The sequence below is a fragment of the Cryptotermes secundus genome, unplaced genomic scaffold, assembly GCF_002891405.2.
Source record: "Cryptotermes secundus unplaced genomic scaffold, Csec_1.0 scaffold108, whole genome shotgun sequence".
In the NCBI taxonomy this organism is placed as follows: Eukaryota; Metazoa; Arthropoda; class Insecta; order Blattodea; family Kalotermitidae; genus Cryptotermes; species Cryptotermes secundus.
Window position 1 is genome coordinate 1,117,450 of NW_019719358.1, and position 26,433 is coordinate 1,143,882.

The window sequence follows — 26,433 nt, forward strand, 5'->3', positions numbered from 1 at the left end:
ATTACCGATCATAGTTTCCGCGCGGTCTAAGGCATAACATGTCTGCGCCCGCTCAAAAACTGGGATCATGGGTTCGAATCGCATTCAAGGCATGGATGTTTCCGTTTATTCTGTGTTTATGCGTAGGTAGCGGCCTTGCGACGGGCTGATCCCCCGTCCAAAGAGTCCTACCGACTGTCTAAGATTCAGAAACTGAAGTGAAAGAAGCGTTGCACGGATACCCTATGCTCTAAGTGAGAGCAACAAGGATAGGTAGGTAGGTACGTAGAAAGATTTAGTTGTCTATAAAAAATCGCGTGTCACACTTCTGCTGTACTCGCGGCGTCTATTTTGGCACACACTGCTATACAGACGATCGAGAAAACAGGGTTCTTGGGATCACGATTGGTGCAGTCACTTGGCCGATCTTGTGATCACTGTCTGCTCAGAACGCATTAGTCTTGGGCAGACGTCACTTCCTGCTGTGTCATATTTCTCTGTGCGGCTCGCCTTTCTTTTTACCAGTAATCTGCCGCACGGCTCTTTTCTACCTTAGTGTTACATCAGCTGTCTTGCTGATGGTGTGTTTAGTCGGTTGCGTATAAAGAGGGAAGTTGTGGACGTAGACAGCAGCCCCCGAGCGTGAGGGGTAGGTAGGTAGGTCAGCTGCTGCTTAGAGTGTCCTGTGTCAGTCACACTGAAGCCCTCTCAGGTTTCTACTGCAGGAATGCTATCCACTTGTAATGCAGGACACTATGAGCGAGTAATACAAAGACTTGGAGAGTTTCCAATACTTCACACCTCCGATACTTCGCAGTCATTCTCATTTCGTCACGTGGACACTGGTCAAAAGATATTACTTGGCTCTTAAGATAAAGTTGGCCATGTGCTAGAGCAATTAAGCATCGCTCCTTGAAGACGCATGGGGGAGAGCAAATATAGCCCTGCCATTCTTGACCTCGGCACTATCTTCACGCCGAGGCTGCTTTGTCTCCTGGGAAAGAGTCCAGATATCCATTCTGTTGGAGGCTGGGTGGGTCCCAACGCCGGTCTGTACGCTGTGGAGTAGAGAATACACGTCTTTTAGTGTTTGTAAATTAGGAAGAAAAAAAACACTATTCACTGTATGTTGGTAATAACCTTAGTTTTATGTTTTCTTTCATGTATGTAGCAGCGCACCAGTCTTGTATGGAATTTATGTCAGACCACAGTAAATTGCAGTCTTCAGGATAATTAAATGCACGGTAGATTTTGAGATCATCAGCAAAAAGCAGATACCTAGACTAGTTAATTGCATCACACAAGTTACATCGAAACGCGGTGGTCCAAGAACAGATCCACATATCACGTCACATATTTTAGTAGGTCTAAATGAACACATTCTCACTTCTTTTAATTTTATTTATTTATTTGTATGTGTTTTCTCTCTCCGTCCTACCCGTATTGTCCTCATACGAGTACTTCTTGTCTACTGGGATACCTATGCCTCATCCCATTTCGTTGCGAAAGCATATCCCATATCTTCTTATGGATGTAGGTGTAAACAGAATTCCACACAGCTGTCATATTAACTCCTTGCTGTATCGCGCCACAGCTCAAGCGGTTAGTCACTGGCTTCCCATCGCGGCGGCCCGGTGGGATTTGTGGTGGACAAAGTGTCGCTGGGGCAGATTTTCTCCGAGTACTTCGGTTTCCCCTGCCAATCTTCATTCCACCAATTGCTCCACAATCACCTTCACCTATCATCTGGGGCTGGTACAATAGTCCAGAAGTGGCCGCAGTACAAGGAACTTAGTCCCACCCCACTAGCAATAAAAAACTCGTTGCTGTAGATTTTTTTTTCATGCAAATTTATGGCTACAAGCTGGAGATATTCATCCAACTTGAAAGTTCAGAATTAGCATCTGAGAAGTTAATATATGTTGTTCTAGGATTCTTTAAAATAATCCTTACACATTTGTTTCGTATCATCTGAAGATGCTGGACTTTACTTTTGTGTGTATGATCCAGGCTCCCTCGTCAGAGGAATATAATCGCTTCATCCATTTCAAGGCTGAAATGCAATTCAATTCCTACCTCACAGGAAACATATCTCCGATACAAAGACTAAGCGGTTAACGCTGTTAATGCAAGTAACTGTGGCTTGTTCTGAGAATAGTAGGAAACACGTGAACAGTGTGTGCGGAGAAATGTGAAGATTCTGTATGTTAAAACAGATGGTGCATATGGTGCAATAAAATAATAGGTTTTAAAGTGTTAACATCTAAGGCTAGGAACACATACAGCGACATCCGTCGTACGACGTCCGTACGGTTCATGTCGCATCAAGTAGTAGAATATAAAGTGTACATCTACCGTACGACAGTCTGAGAGCAAAGAAATGTATTTGGTCGCTTTAGTGTGAAAAGGAGGTCGTACGGCAAAAAAATCCTACGACATTTTTCCGTTCGACCGATGTCGCTGTGTGTGTTCCTGCCCTAAGAGAGAGAGAGTGTGTTTCAGAACAACTGGACAGATGATTTTTACATCAGTGGCGCAGGTTTTCTGCACACTTTTCAAGGGTGTTACACTGTCCCATTCGTTTTTTCAAAGTAAATAATTATAAACACGATTTCTTCACACCGAAATATCTACTGCACGGCATAGGAGATTCGCTTTACATCACGAGAAGAACATTGTGATGATTATTGTAGCAGATTTTAGAAATTACCATTGATTATTGTTGAGAAATTATGTTCAGTTTCACCCTCTGCAGCGTGTAACAACTGGCTCATACATTGAGGAGTGCAAGTACACTGCAACATAGGAATGAATTGTTTATAAAGGCCAAAAGAAATGACGCCACAATGTGTTGATTGATTATTGTCGTTTCGGTTGCAGGTATTTACGTCCTGAAGCACAACGTTCACCTAAACGATATTTAAAAATTCAGTTCCTACTTCGCAGGAAACACAATGTACCCTCGTCGCAAAGATGAACCGGTTATTGCTGTATCGAGAAGTAGTAGCGCTTACTATAAGACTCATACGAAACAAATTGGCCGAAATATGCTGAGTGGGAGTATAAAAATTATTAATGCCATCCAGTGTGATTGATAAATGTTGTGATTTTTTAATCTTTCATCCTTGACATGTTTCGGTCGGAGCGACCATCTTCAGACGGACATTATCAAAACATACGGAAACTACTATTACAATGTCATAGATATAAAATATTATATCTTTTAACAATTACTAAGATGTGCATAAATTTTAAAATTTTAAAATTGTTATAATTAGTCCATTTAAAAGTATGGTTTAAAAAACTTTTTGTTAAAATCTAGAACCAATTTGGTTCGTGTCCTTTCTACTTTTTCTCTTTAAAGGAAGGTGAATATATACCATGCCGTGTCATGGTTCCTTTGTTTGAAGAATAGGACTCTGCAAAGTGTTTAGATGTTGAAGCAGGTTGTACTGCGCCTTAAAGGGCGAAGAATACAATTGAAGCACAGCAACTAAGTTCAAGCCAGCAGTTCTTCAGAGCTATTGACTAATAAGCTGATGACTTCTTAAATCATTCTGTATTTCAGCGTCGTGTTGCAATTGTTTAACTTAACGTCCATGTATTTATCGTTCGTCACTATTGCAACACTTGTTTAAACTACTTGATTTTAATTTTATTTTAACATTATACACTTTGACAAAGTGTATAATGTTAAACTAAAATTCTTAAATCATTGTTATTATCCAGTGCGTTTATAAGTGTTTGCATTTGCTGTATGGGATACCGCAATTGTTGAAGTTTAACGATTGATATTGTGGAGCGAATGTAGCCCAGACGTCTGCCCGTGGACATCTTGGTGCCCTCGAAAGGGTTTCTGTTGCCCGCAAGAATTTTAAAATATCTGTAATGATTTCCGAATGCTTCTTCGTTGTTAACAAATCACGTAGTGATTTACGCTCCAGGAACCGAATCTCTCATTATTTGGTGCCGAGAAATTCTAAGCTTAAATGTGAAGATTTTGTCTAGGTGTCAGTATTAATTGCGAGATTAAGGCGTAGATAAAATAACTGACGTTTTATAAGTACTTTCCTTAAGTCTGCTAATTGTTCGGCATAATTTATGAAGTATGCAAAAGACTGTTTTCCAGAATATATTGATAGAGAACGCAAGGTGCATGGCTAATCTGGGACATTCTGTTATTTCAATTCACATTTTCTCTTTTCGGCAACATCATATGACGCTCTCACCGAGGAAGTTGGCTCAGCCGGTAATTCTTCTCACTTATAGTCAGGAGGTGCCTAGTTGGAATCTCTGTCAGGGCTCCGACTGTTCTGACAGGGGTTTTTATGCTTTTCCTCAGGCCTTCCAGGCGAATGCTGGAGCATTTATGTACGTAAATCAGTTATTGTTATCGTCGGCCATTTTTATTTACAAATTATTCATATCTAATTAATGTGTAATCATTAATGAAGTTCAAGGAAACCGGAAGTGTTGGTCTGATGCTGAAATAATTTGAGAGGTCTTTAGAATGGAAATAAGCCTTTTGTCATTTTTATGACCTGATATTTTCATATATACTGAAAACGATGCTGCTTCAGAAATATTAATATTTAAATATAAATGCTGTCTGAAAACAGATTTGTTGCTTTCTGTTAGAAAAGGAGAAGCGTTGAGATGCGCAGTAAATTCCATGGACCTGTAGCCGTGCTGCAGTTCGATAGCTGAGAACATTGTTTCGCTATTGGAGCAGTAGAAGCCGTATAACTACTTGAACATAGATTGTACCCGAACTAGACTGAGTTTAATTAATGCGAATTGCGGATGAATGTGTGTGAGAAAACATGGTTTCGTTGGTCATTAATTTACGCTCACTTAAAAGCCGCAGTGCAGTCGTGCCACAACCATTCGTCTTGGAGTTACATTGATTATGTTCTTTGAAATGTAGGGATCTCTTCTCGGTGAGAGTGCATAGTTTCCGTGTGGCGTAACGCAGTAAGAGAGAACACGCCGTAACCACAATTTCAGGAACACTTCGAATGTCCGGGGAAGAAGGAAGACCTCAGAGTACCAATGTCTGAAGACTCACTCTGAATCCCTGTTACAGTTTCACGGCACTTGCATGTTCTGACAGTTAAGTAAATTAATATGCCAGTGGCATGTAGCACGAATGGGGGAGAAGAGGAATGCATATAGGATATTGGTGGGAAAGGCAGAAGGAAAGGAGACCACTGGGAAGACCAAGGCTTAGGTGAGTGGAAGATATTAAAATTGATATTACAAAGATAAGATGGGATGGTATGAATTGGTTTGATCTGGCTCAGGATAGGGACCAGTGGAGGGCTCTTGTGAACACGATAATGAACCTTCGGGTTCCATAGGATGCTGGGAAACTCTTGAGTAGATGCGGATCTGGCTTCTTAAGAAGGTCTCAGCTCCAGAAGTCAGTGAGGAGTGCTATATTTTGCTATGTGAAGTTCTGTATTCTGTTAGAAGTTTACCGACGTTACGGAGGAATATTTTCAGAGTTGATGAATAAGCCAAATGAATAACAAACAAAGAGCAGGCAACTCCTGTTGCATTGCATGGCGTCATGTCACAGTTGCCGTGAGGGCGGCAAAGCCTATGTAAGCGGGCTCTTGTGAACTCGGTCTTGTACCTTCGGATTCCGTAAGAGGTAGGGCATTTCTGGACATTCTGAATAAGAACCCTAGTACACGTATATGTAATGTCATTGTAGTTCACTGAATAGTCCGTTTTTTAGTTTCTTTGGGTGGGGTGAGACTGAGTCTACTTGGTGCTACAACTCGGCCTATTGTACGAGCCTTGGTTGATAGATGATGTGTGTGAAGAAGTCAGTGGAATGAGAATTGGCAGGGGAAACATAAGTAATCGGAGAAAACCTGCCCCAATGTCACTTTTTCCACCACAAATCCCACATGACTTGACCTGAGATCGAACCCGAGCCGCCGCAGTGGGAAGCTGGCGACTAACCGGCTGAGCAAGTGGCTTGCTATATGTTAGACGACCAGTGTTTGGTCCTCGTCAGGACGGACTCAGGAGCCGATGAAGACTTCATCCAGCGGGTGACGTGAGCTCTTCCTTCGGGAGGCAGTAAACCCTCATGAATGTAGACCCACAACAGAAGCGCTGTATCCAGTTCTATTCAGAACAGTTCTGAATGCCCTTACATCGACGACTGAGGTGAAAGCTTAATGTTGTGATTAAGCAAAGCAAGCCATCAGCGAGCGTTGCTGACGGCATAATGGTTTACTTAATGGAGATAAATGACCATACTGACCGGTGTTTTAATGGCTTATCTATATCCCGTAATTATATCGGACTTGTGTCAGTTTCGAATTGTGCTGGACTCTTGGAACCTTCTGGGTTACAAATGCTGGGTTTTCGTGATAACTGCCTATCGTTTTCACATAATTACAAGATTAAAAATGCTCCATGTACACTCATTTTCTAAATGCATTTGAAGTCTAATTTCTTGTCCTTAAGACAGTGCGCCTGTGAGATGAGAATGCTGCTTGTGGGTGCGTGAGTGTGTGAGACTCCATTCCAATTCTAGAAATACTTGACCAATTTGAACCACACTTGGTATGGACCCACCCCAACTTTGTACATTTTGAAGAGATGTAACGCCAGGTAGTCAGGTAGAAGTTCGCCGATGATTCGGAAGAACAAACTGGTTCCATTTTCAGGGCAGAATAATTAGCCGAACAAGTTTATCGCCTAAGTTCACAAGAAGGGCGATAAAACTGACTGTAGTGTTTATCGGGGGGGTATCACTGCTATCAACTTCATATAAAATTTTGTCCAATATTCTTCTCTCAGCCGGTCACCGTAGCTGAGCGGTCTAAGGCATGTACTGTCTTCGCTCGCTTGGAAACCGGGATCGTGGTTTCGAATCCCACTCAGGGCATGGATGTTTAGTTTCTGTGTGTGCGTTTTTCTGTGTTTGTGTACAGGTAGAGGCCTTGCGACGAGCTGATCACCCGCCCAAGGAGTCCTACCAAATGTGTAAGATCTAGAAAAACCGAAGTGAACGGAGAAGTTCATGGAGGTAGGCCTAGGCACACTGGGGCTATAGTGCCAGGGAAAAAACAAATCTTCTTTCAAGGTTAAATCCATATATAGATGAAATTATTGTGGATCATCAATGTGGGTGTCGACGTAACAGATCAACTACAGATCAGATCTATTGCATTCGTCAGATATTGGAGAAAAAAATGGGAGTACAATGAGACAGTACATCAGCTATTCATAGACTTCAAGAAAGCCTATGATTCGGTTAGGAGGGAAGTATTGTACAGTATTCTGATAGAGTTTGGGATACCCATGAAACTAGTTAGGTTGATTAAAATGTCTTTAAATGAAACGTATAGTTAAGTCCGTGTAGGTAAACATTTTTCCTATCCAGAATGGTCTAAAACAAGGAGATGCTTTATCGCCACTCCTTTTCAGTTTTGCTTTAGAATATGCCATTAGGAAGGTCCAGGAGACCAGGTGGGACTGAAATGAAACGGGACACATCAGCTGTTGGCCAATGCTGAAGATGTGAATCTACTGGGTGATAATGTAGATATCATAAAGAAGAACACACACTTTAATTGACGCAAGTCAAAATGTCGGCGAATTTCTCCCGGACTGCTTGGCATGCAATCCCAGAAGATAACAATACTCTTTACAGTCACTGCTGTAAGAACCTCAAATTCAGCTTCGTACTTTTTCATTTCATACAGTTGGTAATGACAACATGGCGGACACACAAACTCGTAAAGTGAGAAATACACTATCGCCACTTAATAATGCATGGTAATAAATCTTTGAAAAATGTTCAGCTCATGTTAATTTTCTTGTTGAATCTCAAATAAGAAAAATGGGGCTACAGCAACTCTGTTTTTAGCTGTCGGTTCGATGGAGATAGCCCGTGAATCATTGGAGCGAGGAGTGCGAGACTTGTGGAGGTAGATTATACAGGCCCGCGTCATAGCTCAAGCGGTTAGTCGCTGGCTTCCCACCTCGGCGGCCCGGGTTCGATCCCAGGGTCCGGTAAAGTGGGATTTGTGGTTTACAAAGTGGAGCTGAGGCGGGTTTTCTCCGAGTAATTCGGTTTCCCCTGCCAAATTTTATTCCACCAAATTCTCGTGGCAGGCTACAATAGGCCAATCAGAGGCCGCCGTGCCGAGTGGACCCAGTTGGACTCCATCCCACCCTCCAATAAGCGAATTAAAGAAAATAGACCATACACGTCTATCAGTTCTGTACGAAATATTGCTTATAAGTCTATAATTATAATCATGGTGACGGTGCGAGTTTCCGATAACGTAACGTAGGTTAAGTCTATTGTTATTTTTACTGTTGCGTAAACACTAAAATAAATAAAGCATTTAATTGAAACATAATCAAGATTATTATTATTATTATTATCATCATCATCATCATCATCATCATTATCATCATGGCTTTTCCCTTTTGTTTCTTTTCTTTACTCGCGTTCACTATGTAATTGCCCTTTGGGCTGTTAAGTTTGCACGAAAATTAATAAAAATTGAATTGAACAGAATTATTATTATTATTTCTGAGAGAACTGATTTCTTAATATTACTCTTTAAGCACTTTTCAGTAATAATAATAATAATAATAATAATAATCCGTAATAAAATTTCAAGCTGTAAGAATTTTGCTCGACTAAGATTCGATCGTATGATAAGCACTCTAACCTATGAGCTAAATTAAAGTTCACTGTTGAAATATAAATTGACGTTACCCAAATAATGCATTAACAGTACAAGATACTGGAGGCTTAAGTCTACGATGGAAGAGCAGACCTCACAATTTCCTGTAGACACTCCCTGTTAGCTATTTTGCCTGCCTCGTTGACCATTATTTCAGAGCTAATTGCATTTATAGATATGTGATAATGCGCAGGCTCAGAATTATTTTCCTTATAGCGGAAAGTCCTTAAACATTCGCCACATCGACAGATAGGCCTACTATGTCACACAGATATTACACATTTTAATGAGATTCAGTCATTTTACGCTGACAGTTGCTGATGAATCACTTTGGTAGTAGACAAACTAGACTGGAAACACATGACACTTAAGGAGATACAGTGTATTCAAACAGTAAATTTTTGCGTCGGAACTTTCTATTGTATAGTTATTTTTATTGCCAAAGCTTGTAATAAAATAGAAAAGAACTTGTCAACACTATCTGCACATTGACTGTTGATCGAAATATTTTAAACAAGCTGTAGTAATGACTCGGCCACACACCTGACAGGTGAGTGTTAAAGCCACATCGAAACGGCTGTGCAATTGATTATAAATGCGCCTGAACCGTTGGAGACTTATTTATTTCAAAGTAGGCATAGTTCGGAGGACCTAGTGATGGAGTGTTTAATGTTAAGTAAAGCTATCCCTGTTAACAGCCCGTGAAGACCCATAGGGTTGTGAGCCGTCGTGGCTCCCACATTTTGTCTAGATAATCGACTGACAGATGGTGATAAGGTTGTTAGCCTTACGCGCAGGCCGCCCATTACCCCCCAGGAAGCTTCCTCGTACTCATTTCTGTTAGAAGCTAAGTCGACCCCAAGGCCATAGTGCGGCTGGAAGGTATAGGTAAACTGAAAAAATCAAATTACCTCATCTGGACTCGAACCCACGACCTTTCGGCTTGTAGCATAGTGCTTCAAGAAGACACCTACTCAGTTGTGTCCCTTGAACTGATTGAGGTTAGCTCACCCGAAGGCCGAAACTGTTCCAGTTTCCGAAACCTTTTGTTTTCTAGAATACCGAACGATGCACAAAGACCAAAAACCAATTAGTTCTGAGTGTTATGCAACATTGTCAGAACCCTTCAGAATCTGCTGTGTATGAAATGTTCCTCATTGTAGGGATTCTTCAGTGGAACGAGATGCCACCCTGAAGCCAGCTGTCGTGTCTTGGTCGCCATGTGTCTTTACTACCAAACCGGCCTCCTGACATGCAGCATTCTTGTGAAAAGTTTCATTCAACCCCAGTGAGGCCTTTGTGTGTGGGTCGCGGACTGATATACAAGTATTTCTAACAACCGGAAGGGCAAGCCGCGACCCAGTATCCACATGGTGCGGCAAGCGAGAATGTAGTTGCCGAACTCGACGTGGTTTTTATACTTCCAGATGTGAAACCGGAGGCCAGTTATTGATCTGATTACACGACTTCCTGGCATATTATTAATGTATGCATTTATATAGCTGCTTTACATGTAATGCTGTGGCGATTGCCCACGGTTCTATATTCTCACGGACTGTATACTGATGCAGAAATTTAACAATATGAACGTAAAAATCATTAGTGACGTGTCCTTAAAACTTTCTTTATTTATATTAATAAAATCCGAAATCAAATATATACACAGAGCTTGAAAATTATACAATTATACGAATTTCTACTCTTGATACTGAAAATTCATTCGCTAGTACAAAACGATAAAAAATGGAGGATGATTCTGAATTATTGTTGGGGTTTCCGTGACCTATGATTTTCAAACCGGAGCCAACAAAATGAAACTGCTTACGGAATATGAAAATGTAACTCAAAAAGTTTTATTTCTTTTAGATGCAGAATGCTAGACAACTTCAACATGCGCCCCTTTCGTGGCAAGTAAATAGTTTTATTTTGTGGTTTCCGGTTTGAAAATTAGAGGCCACGCAAAACCCGACAGCAATTTAAAACCACTGTGTATATGGTCATCAATATCATAACAGTCCTCACTATACTCACTATCGTCAAAATCCTCACCATCGTCACAATCCTCACCAACCTCACCGTCGTCACAATCCTCACCATCCTCACCGTCGTCACAATCTCCACCATCGTCACAATCCTCACCATCGTCACAATCCTCACCATCTTCACAATCCCCACCATCGTCACGATCCTCACCATCCTCACCATCGTCACAATCCTCACCATCCTCGCTATCGTCACAATCCTCACCATCGTCACAATTACCATCGTCACAATCCTCACCATCATCACTATCGTCACAATCTTCATCATCGTCACAATCCTCACCATCCTCACCATCGTCTCTTCTTAGATTTTAACATCACAAGATGACGAAATGAAGGTAGCTTTATGAATATGTCGCAATAATTATTACCCCGTTGCATTGCGGTGTATTTTTCGACGCTGTTGTTATCCACAATTCAATACGTCAGATTACAAGGTGGTTACTAAATAATGAATCGGAAAGGATTTGGAAGGAAGCGGTCTTAGTCCAAGTAAGTTATCCTTGAGTTTTTATATGGGATAAGGAGAAAATAAGAAGAGTTTAAGGTATAATAGCATGTGCCTCAGCCGAGATTCGAATCTAGTACCTTCCGAATACAATTCTAGAGCCAGCCGGAATAGCTCAGTCGATATAGTGGTGGGCTATGGGCTTTACGAGCGGGCTTAGATTCCCGGCAGGCGCATTGATTTTTCTCTTCTCCACAGCATCCAGGCCGACTGGGTGAGCCCGCACCCGCCCTCCTATCAAATGGGGACTTGGGATCCTTTCTCCGCGACCAAAGTGCCCGCAGCTTAAAGCTTACTACTCACCGCCATGTATTGCCGAGGTCGAGAATGCGTGAAGTCATACATCCACTCCCTCATGTCTCCGTGACGTAGTGCTTAATTGCTTAATTCATTAATTACAGGGATAGCTTTAACTTTACCGATTCAACAGCCTGTTACGTATTGCCTTGTACAGTTTACAGGCATGTGACGGTTGTTGCAGTTCGTATTAAGGCAAAGTTCTCTCTGTATGTAACTAATTAAGCACTACGTCATGAAGGCGTATGGGGGAGTTGATATATAGATCCACATTTTCTTGACCTCGGCACTAGCTGGAGGTGAGTGGTCAGCTTCACGCCCTGACCACTTTACCTCCGAGGAAGAGCCACCATTACCCATTGGATAGGAGGTTGGGTGGACCCCTGAGCCAGTCTGGACGACGTGGAGAACAGAAAATTCCTGATGCTACCGGGACTCGAAATCCAACCTATTAGTCGTCCAGCCCCTAGCTAGTCGCTATACCGACTGCTCTATATTCGTAATTGTTGTGAAGCGTTAGTCAGTTTTCGTCATGGGCAAGCAACAGTCACATAGCTGTATGAGAGGATGTATTTTCTTGAAGTTGGAAACAGGCCATTGGCTTATGCACTTGAAGAAGACTAAAAAGAATCAGTTGCAACCCAACCTGAGAGCATCGTTGTCTAGCGGTCTTCGTATTCTAAGGAGACTAGGCTTATGACGTCACCTTGGTTCCCTGTAGTATCAACTGGTGAACCAATTCACAAATTTCATGAAATCTCGTATGGAAATGGTGACATTGGTGGCCAACGAGACTTCGTGCTTTTGGATTTCCTGCAATCAGCAATAACAGTATTGCGGGCGCACGAACTTGTAGGCTGAAGCGATACTAGCGCTACTTTTGTTTCGGTAGAATGCAACAATAAATACAATAGAAACTGGAAAAAGCGTCTTTAGCTATTGATTTTGTAGCAAAATCTAACGAACCATTGGCGCTCTACACTTTAAATTTAGTACAGAGATATGCCATATATATAAGCATATATTTTTAAAATATATTGTTTATAAATGAGTAGTTATGAATACAGTTATGCTACTTTGAGGTTGTATCCAACAAAATTATTCTAAATTAGTTTGATAGGCATATCTATTAAAGATGTAAGAAAACGGAAAGAAAATCAGTTAATGATTGTCTTGGCGATCGCAATATTTTTGTAGTCCTGTACTTACACGGTTGTGTTAGCGGCCTCCGTAGTCTAGAGGTAACGTTCCCACCTCATGACTCGTGGTACGCGGGTTCAAACCCGGCGGAGGTCGTCGAATTTTTAAGGGCGGAAAAATTCAGGGAACAAGTCCTCCGGGAGGGACTTTAAGCCGTGGGTCCCGTGTCGTAGCTTTACGGCACGTAAAAGAACCTCATACCTCCAAAGGAGGTCACTGAGCCAAATTGCGGACGTTTCCCGCCCAACAGCAGTCACTAATACCTCCGGTAGATGGGGGAAGCATTATAGATACTTCTCAGCCAGTAGAGCCGGTCTCGCTGGCTGGGCGGGACTGATGGTAAGCACCAATACCGGTAGGATATAGAGACTGGTAGAAATCATAGAGGGAAGCACAATGGACCACTACAGGTCTAAGTGCATGGGGAAAACCCACCCTCTCTAATTACTAACTAACTACATGGTTGTGTTTGAGTAATTTAGTAGTCACCGTAGTAGCATTTTCCCTTTTAGAAAGACATGACTTGATTATCATCCGAGCTAACTGTCTGATACAGTGCCAACGTAAGCAGGAACATGGAGTTGTCACAAATACGGGGGTTTTAAACTGGAATCTTGACGGGAAGGAAGCTGTTGGGGCACCGAGACTGTGTTTTCATGTGACATTCAGACAGATCTTAAAGTAACAGAATTTGAGGATGCGAACTGGATTCATCTGGCTCTGTATATAGGCAGTTGGCGGGGTGTTGTGAAAACGGTATTGGACGTTTTGGTTTCACGAAACGCGGAAATTTCGTGACCACTTGAGCGATTATCGACTTCTGAAGGCAGAATCTGCCACGTAGATTTAGATAACATGTAACAAACGATATTTCGCTATCCTCATGCACAGCGTGACTATCCTATCCTGCCGTATATTTTGTGGAGTACTTTACGGCACTGTCAGCAACTACATTATATAGTAAGGCAACATATTAATTCGAAAGGATCTGGAAGGAAGCCGTCGTAATTGAGGGACCATGCTTTACTGCAGAGCCTTAGTAAAACCACAAGAAACCTGCTATTCGGCCTAGGCTGGAACCCAACACCTCCAGCGCTGCGCCAGGCATTTCGATCGACGTTCGTATCGATTGTCACCGCTATGTGGCCACTCGCCATTGCCGATTCAGGCCTCACAGGCGGGACCAGATAGTGATATCCTGTGGGCTGGTGGGTTTTGTCGTGTTTATGTTTCACAATTACCGGATGGGAGTGTTTATGTTACATGCCTCTGTATATGCCTGTCACGTGGAGTTTGGAGGCATATGCTACTTCATTGATACACAATGCTGTTCATTGACTAACAAGCGTAAACCGGATGTTGTACGTGGGTGCATGTACTTCGTCAGCCTCAAGTTCATTCTGCAGGTCTAACGGAGGAGAACACGGGCACTAGGGGCACAGCTTTATTGTAAATACACGTAGGCTGGGGTCTTAAAAGTATCAGACAAGTTCACTCTTGCATTTGTCGAAAGCCAGCTGTTTGAAGAAAACATCTAATGGGGAGTTATGAACACTTTGTAGTGGCCGCGCCATAGCTCAAGCGGTTAGTTGCTGGCTTCCCACCGCGGCGGCCCGGGTTCGATCCCGGGCCTGGTCAAGTGGGATTTGTGGTGGACAAAGTGGCGCTGGGGCAGGTTTTCTCCGAGTACTTCGGTTTCCCCTGCCAATCTTCATTCCACCAGTTGCTCCACAATGACCCTCACCTATCATCTGGGGCTGGTACAATAGGCCAGAAGTGGCCGCAGTACAAGGGACTTAGTTCCCTCCTACTAGCAATAAAAGAAAATAATATGACTGCATTTTCACAAAGTATTTTTGATTGGTGAGTTTTAATGATCACATGACGATGGGTATAATGAGATGTGATGCCGTGTAGTCATGAGTCATCAGAGACGAAAAGATTCTTCGACTTTTAAACTGAGGGAAGCACGTTCCTCCGAAACGTCGGAAAACGGCCATAATACTTGGGATTACTTGGTTTTTAGATTTTGTCCATCGCCCGATATTCTAAAGAACATAACGTTTCGGCAACCAAATCTATTTCAGTCCTTAGGTGGGGGTGGGGCGTGGAAGGCACATAATGTGTTGGGTCCGTTAACCTCAATTGCGGGACAACCAGTGTCAGTATAACTGAAGCTATGTAAACCCGAGATCATGTGATTTGTTTCATTTATTTTCCGCTTTCATTTCTATCCCACTTTCATGTCTGTACATGCATTATCACAATTTTTATTGTACATTTTCCTGTTATGTCCCGTTATCAAATCCTGATTTATTAATTAATTAATGGTCTAACCAGCCAATTAATTATACAAGTGTAACCAACAGGACTTCCTCAAGCAGTTTATGTTTATTCAGTCTTTCGTGCAATGTCATGTTAGGTGCAGCCATGTGAATGCAGCCATGTCTTTACATGGCTGCACACCCGAGGAGCGGGGCATCGCTTCCTGGCACGGGTAAGGTATTTTTCTCTACTTCATAGAGTTCAGACAGGCCCTGGGCCTGCCCAGTGTCCCGTTCCATGGTTACCGGGGGGGGCGCTTTATCCCCTGGGGTCATGAAGCTGACCACTCGTCTCCATCTGGCCCCGAAGTCAAAAGTGGTAGAGCTGTACCTCCACTCCCCCATATGTCTTCATGGCATAGTGCTTGATTACATAGATAAGTGCAGGAATTACTTTAAAGCGAAGTATAGATAGGCTCACCAAATTTAGATTATAGGCCTTGCTGGTGGAAAAAATCATGTAAACATGAATTATGTGTTTCGTTCACATAAATTGATACACAGGTTTACAAATAAACATGTTATCCAGCACTATATGCCAGCATTAGTACTACGTCAGATTATAATGTAGAACTTCGTGACGTCATGCTAGTATTATGTGTGTCTATGAGCTTTCTTTTTTCTTATATGTTACTTTTGTTTAACGATGACTTCCCAAATGATTACATTGTGTAGCGTCAAATAAAAGTTTGACCTGAATGTCAGTGCGAGAGGTTTATTTTCAATTACTAGCCCAGAGATTTCTCCGAGTCCGAAGAAGACCACAAGAAACTTCAGTCATGATTATTGGTCCCAGAATATCCCTAATATGAGCCAGGGGTGCTAGCAACTTGACTTGTGATGTTTCGTGTACGCTTTCCTAATAAAGTTTGAGTTATTTCCTCCACATCTCGTACGTGTGTGCAGAGCTATGTTCCATCGTCTTGTGGTTTAAAGAATAGGGAGGGAGAATGAGAGAGAGATAGTTGGAGGGAGAAGGAAATAGTGCCTTTGCTGCTTTGGAATGTAGGTCCACTTGCTTCGTCTGTACCATGAATTAACATAACGTATACAGGTATATCGTAGGCGTGTACATATGGCCAAATTGGGCCTGAAAGCCTCCCTTTTAGTATGCTGGAAATATCTACCAGACGACGCGATAAAACTTGAGTTTATATTTTCGTGTTTCTTAAATATGTCTGATTGTAATGAAATTGGGAGTAATGAAATATTTCAACTCTTCTTGCATTTTAAAATATGTGACACATCTACAAGTAGAGTCTTCTTTATACCTCATCGATTCTTGTATATTTAACGATTACTTTCCAGCTTGATTGCATTACTTGCAAGATGATTTTGAATGATGAATGCAGTAGGAAGTGGTAGGTACTATCCCAAAATGTATCCGGAGTCTAAGTAAAGTTGTGATAAACATCTGACCTCTTAAAAGAATGGGGTGATAACAACTAAATTGCGACTTTGGGTTAAGGAGCTTTTTCTATTTGTATAATTGCATTTGAAAGTTGCTTTTAAAATTATTTTAAAAGTAACTGCCTTGTCGGTTGCGTAAATTTCTGCTGGTCTCGCCAGCACAGTGATTCTCCCTTCCCAGTCCACGGGACTCAAGACTACATTTTATTCTTGCCACTCTACTAGTCGCGCAGACACTCTCGGCTTGGCCGATATTTGGACCTTATACAGCTTACGCTCGTACAAGTACAGGTACGTAGACACCACGCGGTAAAGGCATGAAAAAGGAAACCGATTAAACGATATAAAGAAACGTATGATATTGTCACGCATAGGGGTTGTGCGTGAATTATAAGACGGGGTTTGGAATTGGATGATTCAATTTATTGATACCATATACACACCACTAGGAAGTACAGGCAATTACAGGGCTATTCCTGTTCCCACACTTTACAGTTCACCGTTACACACGCACTAGGGTTCTCAGTCATCACTAGCCGTATCCTGGCAACAGTTTGATCACACATGACGTCTTCTTTGCACCACCTAATTCCTTTCTTGCCATTTCTTCTCGATCACTTTGCACTGCCATCTCCAGAATTCGACCGAATTATTTACAACAACTAACTCTATGCCTCTCTATGCTGATGAACATGTGGGAACTGCCCACATTCAAGTAAGTGTGACAATGCAAATCCTCGTGCGCGGCAGGCTCGCCACCGTGTCAACCGATAGGGTCAAACCTGCCTACATGTTAAACGAGACAGGCCGTGGGACCACCACCAAGACCTTCAACCCTGCAGCCGACGAAACCCCAACCGCGGTTCCGCTTGCCGTGCCACCACAGCCTGTACAACGAACTACACGCTCCGGACGTCATGTACATTTTCCTGATCGCTTCAACAGCTGAGCAACGATCTCCGCGGGGGAGTGATGTGGGAACTGCCCACAAACACTTCCTTATAACCACTTTGCACTGACCGCGCAGAAAAACAGCCTCTGTTATTAAGGAGGCATATTTATTGATCCGTTGCCTAGCAAATTAGTCCTATTGTTGCCCTCGTTTACTTCCGCCGGAATGTGTTCACCGAGTCGTTGCCTAGCAATGGGTATACACGTCACAATATTATGTTTCTGTTGGTAACGTTGATAGACTGAATAAACTTAGAACTGTCTAGATTGGGGTGGGGTCTCGCTGACGGAGGAAACAAGAAATGGTTACAGATTTTTTATAGAAGTTTATGAATGTTTCTTGGAATACAAGACGTACAACATGAACAGTGTATAATCTCAAAACTGATCTTGGTGAAGTCGAGTGAACTCTCTCAGTGTATGGTCGGTTGATGTGATGAATTTTCCAGTTTTGTAAGAGTAAGGGAGTTCTTGAATTAGGCAGTATCGACTAGTCATGAAACTGTCTGTACCACGGAGTAAGTAAATTAATGCCAGCCTTTTGGCTACGAAATAAAGTTCCTTGGTTGCAATAATTAGTTGGTGCTTATGTCTGCGAAACTTGCAACACTCATTACCAGAAAGAGAAGTAGCTCTTCTCTACCTGAGCTGAATAAATCTTCATTCTGGCTTGTGGTTACGGTGCAGGATTACCAGTTTTTCTTTTTGTCCCGTTCTGCTGTGGAATCTTCTTTGTTCATCCCCATCGACATTCTGTTTCTTGAAAATGTAATTGAGGAAACGGAAATGAAGAAGAAAATTGGAGGAGAAATTAAATTCGCTGAGCTATCATAAATTGTATATTTCGTTTCTGTACCAAATTGGTGGTACATCATGATTAGACCTTCGTACTGGTGGTCAGTTGACCCAGTCCCTCCCTTCTGAGAAATGCTCATTGGCTTTCACAGAACAATCGAAACCTCTTGAGGCTATGTGGTTAGGTAAGGATACTGGCTAAAGAAAATTACAGAGTAAACTAAATTAGTTTTATTACGAGTTTTCCCTGTCTTGGTTTTGAGAAGCCAAACCATAGGACAATATGAATCCATTATTGTGTTTGTATATTTGAAATAATAACGTTGTAAATTATTAGCTGCCTTTAAATCTTGCATTATATAAGAACCTTTGGACCACATTTTATATCTTTTATTTTCGTTATTTATTAAGAAAAAGGAAACGGCTTTCTGGAACTGATCAGCCTATATATTTCGTGGTTCGTCGGAAGAATCACTAGGCACGTATTGCCTTAATATTTGCTACTGTTTTTGTTGGTCCATTTACTCTCAAGTGGGGTCCAATTTTCCCACTCTTATGTGTGTGAAAAGACACAACGAGCCCGACGTCAGAAGTTTTACATCATTGTAGAAAGGTAGTATATAAGAAACCAATACCATCAAATATGCGAACAATGTTTTGGTTTGTAATTCAAGAGACGTTCGACCGAGTTCCATAGATTTATTTGTAGGAGAAAATAAACGATTCTGAGTATTTGTCTGTACCACTATTAAGCTTCCCCTTTCACCCCTGCGCCTTTCTTTTGCGCTTCGTTCTCAGGGTTTTCAATTCCACGCTAACGTGGCCGTCTGTCTTGTACCATTCTATTGCGATGGTGCTATCGCATTCAATTTTGTGCCCTTACTTGTTAGATCACGATATGTCTGGACTGGTTGCGCAGCTCCGATGTTAGCTCCAAGAAAATGTTGAAAGCAGATTATATTAAAAAAATAAGTAAAATAATCCCTGTGCTTAACTAATTAAGCATTACGCCATGAAGGCGTTTGGGGGAGTGAATGTATAGATCCACATTATCTTGACCTCGGCACTAGCTGGAGGTGAGTGGTCAGTTTCACGTCCAGGCCGCTTTACCCCCGGGGAGGACAGACCTGGAGAGGTTAGCGTACCGTTGCTCTTTGATCCGGAGTTGTTGAATTGCAGTTTCAGGTTCTGGCTCAGCCTTCGTGTAGTGGGTTTAAGGAAGGAGCATGTCATCTTGACAGCGCTGTGTGACATTTCCTCTCATTACGCTGTTAACAGCGCTCTTCATTACAGCGTATGTTCACAGATTATGTGTGTCCGTCCTTTTATATTGTAGCACGCAAAGTCGTTGCTAAGTAATGACTTGGTAAGTTACTCACGTTGCTAGGCAACAGATTCATAACAAGCAACAATTGAATTGTAAGAATGAGAAGCAGCATTTTCTACGCGGTCCGTGTCGATATGTTATAGGCAGGACAGGTCTAGAGTTTAGTTGAATTGGAGTCAACCAGAAGAGTAGGAGGTTGATGTGAGATGGCCGCCAGCCTGAGAGTTGGTGCAGTGTAGTGCAGGGAAGTGAAGAGTTGGTTGATGAATTATTTAGTAGTTAGTCATAGAACTGCAGTTCAGTCGTTATGAGTTGTCGCTGTTAGAAGCTGAGAGCTGAGGCACGGGAATAGTTGGAAAACCCAAAGTAAGGGGAACATGTGCCGTTGAAAGCCGTTACCAGGCGACGACTACTGGAGACTGCAACAGACACAAGTGTGTGTTTCTAACAGTGAAATGCAGTCACGACTTTTATGTTAATGGAGCCCGTATGGTTGGGAGACGTCGAGGCTCCCACATTTTCTCTACGCAGTCGGTTCACATATGGCTGTAAGGTTGTTAGCCTTACGCGTCGGCCACCCTTTACCCCCCAGGAAGATTCCTGATATTTCTGTTAGAGGCTTAAGTCGACCCCAGGGCTCTAATGCGGCTGGAAAGATTAGGTAAGATGAAAAAAATCCACTTCATCGGTACTCGAACTCGCGATCTTCTGGCTTGTAGTATAGGGCCTGAACCAACTACGTTACCGCGTGCCAAGTTTAGAAACTGCGTGTCATAAATTAATCGACGAAAGAAAATAATCAGCGATTAATTGTGACAGGTTTTCCCTTGGTTCATTATTCTTTCTTAAGTAGGCTATAATTCATCCCGTAGGACAAGATCGTAGCTAGAGATAATTTATTTGTGACACTTTTTTATTTCTCATGTAGGGTCTACTTATCTCAGATGCTTTAACCAAAGCGTCGAAACTTTAATGTTATAGTCGATATGTATATATTTAGTGTAACTTAAAAATCTGTACCTTTGACTAATGATGTTTATCGAAATACGTAATTATGAAAACATTTAATTACGTAAGTTCGAGTATGATTAGAGTCTACAAGCGTTGTATTTTATTGTTTATGACATGAAATCCTTTTCTTCCAGTAAGATAATGGGGCGAAGATTAATTAAGAATGTTAAGTATTTTTAATAAGATCTTACTCGTAATGCACCTGTGGCTCGGGACATGCACGCGTAACGCAGTCACTGAATATGAAGTTACGGTGAGTGATTTCTGCTGTGTAATTACTGCTCTTCGTGGGGGTGAGAATAACAACTGACATCCGGTGTGGTGCTGCCCGAGCTGGCCTTGGTCACGGTGTAGGGCAGAAACAAAGCCGCTTCATTCCAGCCGGAGACATTGTCTTCTTCTCTCGGAGGTGGGCAGCGTGTTGAACTGAACTGCCTAAACCAGTGAGCCCCACCTACCAGAAACTGGCGCCGCCCTTGAAGCAAAGATCCAGAAGCGGTAAAACCGGGCGTTCAGAAATGATTGTAGCAGAGTAGAGTCTGTAATCTGAGTAAGAACTGATCTCTATACATAATGTAGCTCCAAATAGCGGGATGGGTGTCAATGAGGAGTCGGAAGGATTCCAGGAGAAAATGGCAGTGTCTAGGCCTGTTACTGACTACACCCGCACTGTAGGACAATATTCCCACTGTTGTCACCTGAATACGAAGCAGGGATGCCAGCAGTTCAACCTCTGTGATCAATAGGACGATCAGTGAGTGGTATGCCTCTTATATCGCTGGCTGAAAGTTGTCGATTCTGTTCAGTTTTCCATAAGTTCAGTATTTTCGACAAGAGGCTTTCGATTTTGAAGTATTATCAGTGACGTAGCATATACATGTAGGAAGCCGGTATAGCGTAGTCGGTATAGCGACTGGCTACGGGCTGGACGATCGAGGGGTCGTAGTTCGAGTCTCGGTAGAGTAAATATTTTCTCTTTTCCACGTTTCCAATCCTGCTCTGTTGCCCACCCAGCCTCCTGTCCAACCGGTATCGATGATATCCGGGGATAAACCGGCCGGAGCGTGAAGATGACCACTCACCTCCAACTAATGCCAAGGTTAAGAAAAATGTGGATCAATACATCCAGTCCCCCTTATACCTTCATGGCGTAGTGCTTAAGTGGTTAAGCACAAGGGCGACTTAAAATAAATATATATATATGTAAATATAATTTAAAGAGGCTACTATTTAATTCATTTTGATATTTCACTTGCAGTACAATACAGTTTTACCCTATGTTTAATTAAGCAACAAGCCACAAAGATGTGTGTGGGGGAGTGGAGTTACAGCTCCATCGTACTTGACCTTGGCACTGCAAGGAGAGTGGTCAACTTCACGCTTCTGCGGCTTTACCCGCTGGAACCGCGGTAGCGTAGTTGGTTGAGGGGCTATGCTACAAGCCGGAAGGTCCTGGGTTCAAGTCCCGATGAGGTCATTGGATTTTTTTCAATTGACCTAATCCTTCCAGCCGCACTATGGCCCTGGGGTCGAAATATCGTTAACTGCGGGGAATTGAACCCAGGCCACTTTGCCCCCGGCAAAATAACTCGCGGATCCCACTGGACAGGACGCCGGGTAGTCCTCAGAGCAGGTCTGAACGCTGTCGAAAAGAGAAAATCGCTTTTCCTGCCGGAAATGGAACCTCGGCCTTCCGTCCCATAGCCCGTCGCAGCTATATGAAGGAAAACCCACACGGGGAGAAATTAGTAGGAACATTCCCGTTTGGTACAATAATTGTAAAATGTGAGGGATTTGGGAAAGGCGATACTTAATTTTAATGTCAACAAAAGAGACATTCCACGTACTGAGCCAGAACATCCAAATCGTCTGAATTACAGAGAATGATTCGTGCTGTAGAAAAAGCAGTTCCGCATGTCTCAGACCGTTATGAACGTACGAATAAAATTATGCGCGTTTGTACTGTAACCATGACAACGTTCTGCCTACAGATGTGTGTAAATGGATGATAATTCAATTAAATATAAAGAGATCGACATGAAGAATGCCAGTTACAGGCAGCGAGCGGAAGAACCTGCCTACATATATGGAAGGTAAGGCTGTCCTTTTACTTAATTCATTAAGCCCCACATCATGAAGGCGTATGGCGGAGTGGGGATGTAGCTCCACTATTCTTGACTTCGGAACTAGATATAGGTAAGTTGTCAACTTCATAATCCGGCTGTTTTATTCCCCAGGTAAGAGCCCGCGGTACCCATTGCATAGGAGTGGGCCCCAGAGCCGGCCCGAACGCTGTCAAGTAGAGAACAATTTCTTGCTCTGTGGGGAATCGAACCTCCACAGTTCATCTCTATACCGCCTGAGATATCCAGGTACCTCCATATGAGGGGGGTAACTGTGGATGCGTCAACACGTGGACATGGACGTTACTGTATTATTCTCTACCTCGAGGACTGAGTTTCGGACCGAACCGTTCATTTTGTTCCGAACTGACGCACAGGACATTAAGCTCTGGGATATCATTTGGTACGGCCAAAGCAACGGAAGAAGGCTTCTGTCTTATGACATCAGAACGGCAGTGAAATTCGGCTTCAGAATAGGGTCCAGTGGCGGAATTTCGGGAACTTGGTGATGAATGAAGAAAGCAGTCTTCTGGGATTTGGCACCGTGTATAACACGGTGCCAAATCCCAGAAGACTGCTTTCTCCATAGTCACCGCCGTGAAAGCCTCAAATCTTACTTGGTGATGAATCTTTGGGTTCCAAACGTAGGAGCTTAAGTTGTCTTCTGCTTAACTAATTAAGCACTACGCTATGAAGACGTATGGGGCAGTGGCTCTATAGATCCACATTTTCATGACATCTTCACAATTTGGAGGTAAAGGGCCAGCGTCACGCCCAAGTCGCTTTACCCCCCGGGGAAGGAATCCACCGTACGAATTGGATAGAAGGCTGAGTGGGCCCCAGTGCCGGTCTGGACAACGTGGAGAAGAGAAATTTCTTGACCCTACCTGGACTCGAACTTCGACCCTTCGGTCGTTCAATCCGTAGTCAGTCGCTATTCCGGCTCCCTTTGGGTTCCAAAACAGACGGGAGAAAGTGGGGTATATTTCGACCATCTGGGAGTTAACTATCAACTTTTCAAGAGACACCATGCACCATTTATTGCTGTTGGTGGTTTTATTATGCTGATGTCTGATGGAAGAAGATGTTACAGTGTCAGTTCTGACTAGAATTGTGCCTTGTGTTGGAGATTTCAACTTGAGATTGGGCAGTGTGACAAGACATTGAAACAGACAGGAAATTGGTGCGGCAAGGGGATTGTTGGCAAGCAGGTAGAGCGGAGGACCAAATAGGCGCCTCTCGGGATCCCATCCCTAACCATTTGTACGCCTACCGGTCCTATTTTTTTTTTAATAATCGTGTTTCTCCTTTGAGGTAGTCTACTTAATTTTCATGCATCACCCGGTCTTTTTTTTTTTACTGAACTTTATATTTACTTCTCCAGAACGAAAAGAATGCCTTCATTAACAATACATGTCATTAAATTATTTGATCGTTTGTGCAATCTCACTGCATGTTAATATTTTATTTTATGTTTCATGAATTATTAATACAGGGTTATCCAACTCGTGACCCATTTACTGCATCGAAACCAAGTTTGCAGTTTCAAACCCTTCAAAGGCTCAAAACCATCAAAAAAATAAAAATCAGCTCTTATCTCGCAGAAAACACACTGAGTCTCTTTTACAAAGATTAGTCCTTAGTTCCGTACAATGAAATAATCGAACCTTACGAAGTCCATAAACAAAACGTCTGTATTTTAATTTTTAACTTTTAGTTAGGTTATGATGTCATAACTTATCTGATGGTCAGGTCCAATCACTGATCTCATAAATTTCATTTTTGCTGTCTGTGATCTTGATCCATGATCTCTTCTTAGCACACAAGTTTCTTATGCGTGAAATTCTATTGTGGAGTGTAAAGGCAAAAGTAAAGTTGTCCCTTTGCTTAACTAATTAAGCACTATTAGGGAGTGGATTTATAGAGCCACATTTTCTTGACCTCGGCACTATTTGGAGGTGAGTGGTCAGTTTCACGCCCCGGCCGCTTTACCCCCGGGAATGAGGCCCCGGTACACATTGTGTAGGAGGTTGGGTTGACACCAGAGCCAGTCTGGACGACATGGAGGAGTGAAAATTTTCGAACCTACTGGACTTAAACTCCGACTTCTCAGTCTTTCAGCCCGTAGCCGTCGCTATATCGATTACACCATCTCAGGGAATTCATTTATTAAATTTATTTGTTTCTCTCTCAGCTTTACGCTGAAGTGTTCTGTGTAGGTATATAATCCCACAGATGTGGTTAAACGCTGTGATCTTGCTTTGTGTGTCTCCGTTATCAAAACGTGATATGTGGCAGCCAAGAGAGCTACAGTGGCTCACTTGTCCGTTAATTTTATCCTCAATACATTTACCAATATTTCGGACCTATCCATTTTACTAAGTTTGACTTGAAACGGCGTTATATTATGAATTACAATTCTACTTCGCGTGGAATATGTTCCTTGAAAGGATATGCTTTAATTATGGGGAGAAAATATTAAAATTATAACCTATTAATATTATATTTAATTCATAAGGAACTCTTTGCAATGTTAATGAAGTTTTGACTATTTTCGCATAGTCATTGGCAAACATCGACTTCATTAAGATTCTTTTACTGTACCCTGTAAAACTAGTAATTTTGCATTTCCATTGTCTGACTACGAAAGGTGTTACTTCTTAGTTATCCGAACGTGGCAGACAATAACAAGCACCTCTCTACTGATGGTACAAGAACAAAGTCTGTAAAATTAACAAAATTTTCACGTCTGTCACACAAATTATTATAGACGTTACTGAGCCCCAGCATAGGCGGGCTTTTGTATAAAATGGTTTTGTTGGACTTCTCAGTTTAGAAATTCTATTTCATGTCTGGTGAAGGAATTATTTTTAATGCCACTGTGACTCTTATCTTCTCGCCGAATATTATGACATAGTGTTTAATGCAGGACCGCGCCATAGCTCAAGCGGTTAGTCGCTAGCTTTCCACCGCGGCGGCCCGGATTTTATCCCGGGTCTGGTCAAGTGGGATTTGTGGTGGACAAAGTGGCGCTGAGGCAGGTTTTCTCCAAGTACTTCGGTTTCCCCTGCCAATCTTCATTCCATAAATTGCTCCACAATCACCCTCACCTATCATCTGGGGCTGGTACATTAGGCCAGAAGTGGCCGCAGTACAAGGTACTTAGTCCCACCCCACTGGCAATAAAAAAATAGTGTTTAATGTGTCCAATTTGTGTTCTGGAGGCCCAGGGTTCAAATCATAACGTGGCTATCCTGAGATTTTCCCCGCATCTTTCCCGTCCCCCCAGCCAATTTATGGCACGGCGTCTTTAAATATCTCAAGTCATAATCCGCCCGCAAATTTGTGCCGGGAGCTCTTTTCCCAGACTGAAGCAATCGGACCGTGGAACTGACCATGTATTTCCATCTGATTCAAATTTCTAGAAAGCACTTAGCTTCATACACATCCCTGCTGTAGAGCTAGCTCCATGTCCTGGTGACTAGTTACATGAGAGCGACTTCACCACAACTTTAACAGTTACGAGTACAATGGAGATGAATTGAAAATAGTTGTAAATTTAAATTATGGGATTTCTCAGTCGGTATAGCGACTGGCTACGGTCTGGACGACAGAGAGGTCGGAGTTTGAGTCCCGGTGGGGGCAAGAATTTTCTCTTTTCCATGTCGTCCAGACCTGCTCTGGGGTCCACTTAACCTCCTATCCAATGGGTACCGGGGGTAAAGCGGCAGAGGCGTGAA

General features: G+C 42.5%; 1 protein-coding gene across 1 annotated transcript in view; it reads right to left on the reverse strand.

The window, feature by feature from the left end:
- Nucleotides 1–15,316, reverse strand: part of LOC111864460 (lipase 3) — an 88,090-nt gene extending 72,774 nt beyond the window's left edge. The window contains exons 1-2 of the mRNA XM_033751513.1: nt 15,219–15,316; nt 10,737–11,050 (exon numbers count right to left, since the gene is read on the reverse strand). Of these exons, the coding sequence (XP_033607404.1) occupies nt 10,737–11,050; nt 15,219–15,316 (412 nt within the window). The remainder of the gene's footprint in view (nt 1–10,736; nt 11,051–15,218) is intronic.
- Between the last annotated feature and the right edge of the window lie 11,117 nt (nt 15,317–26,433).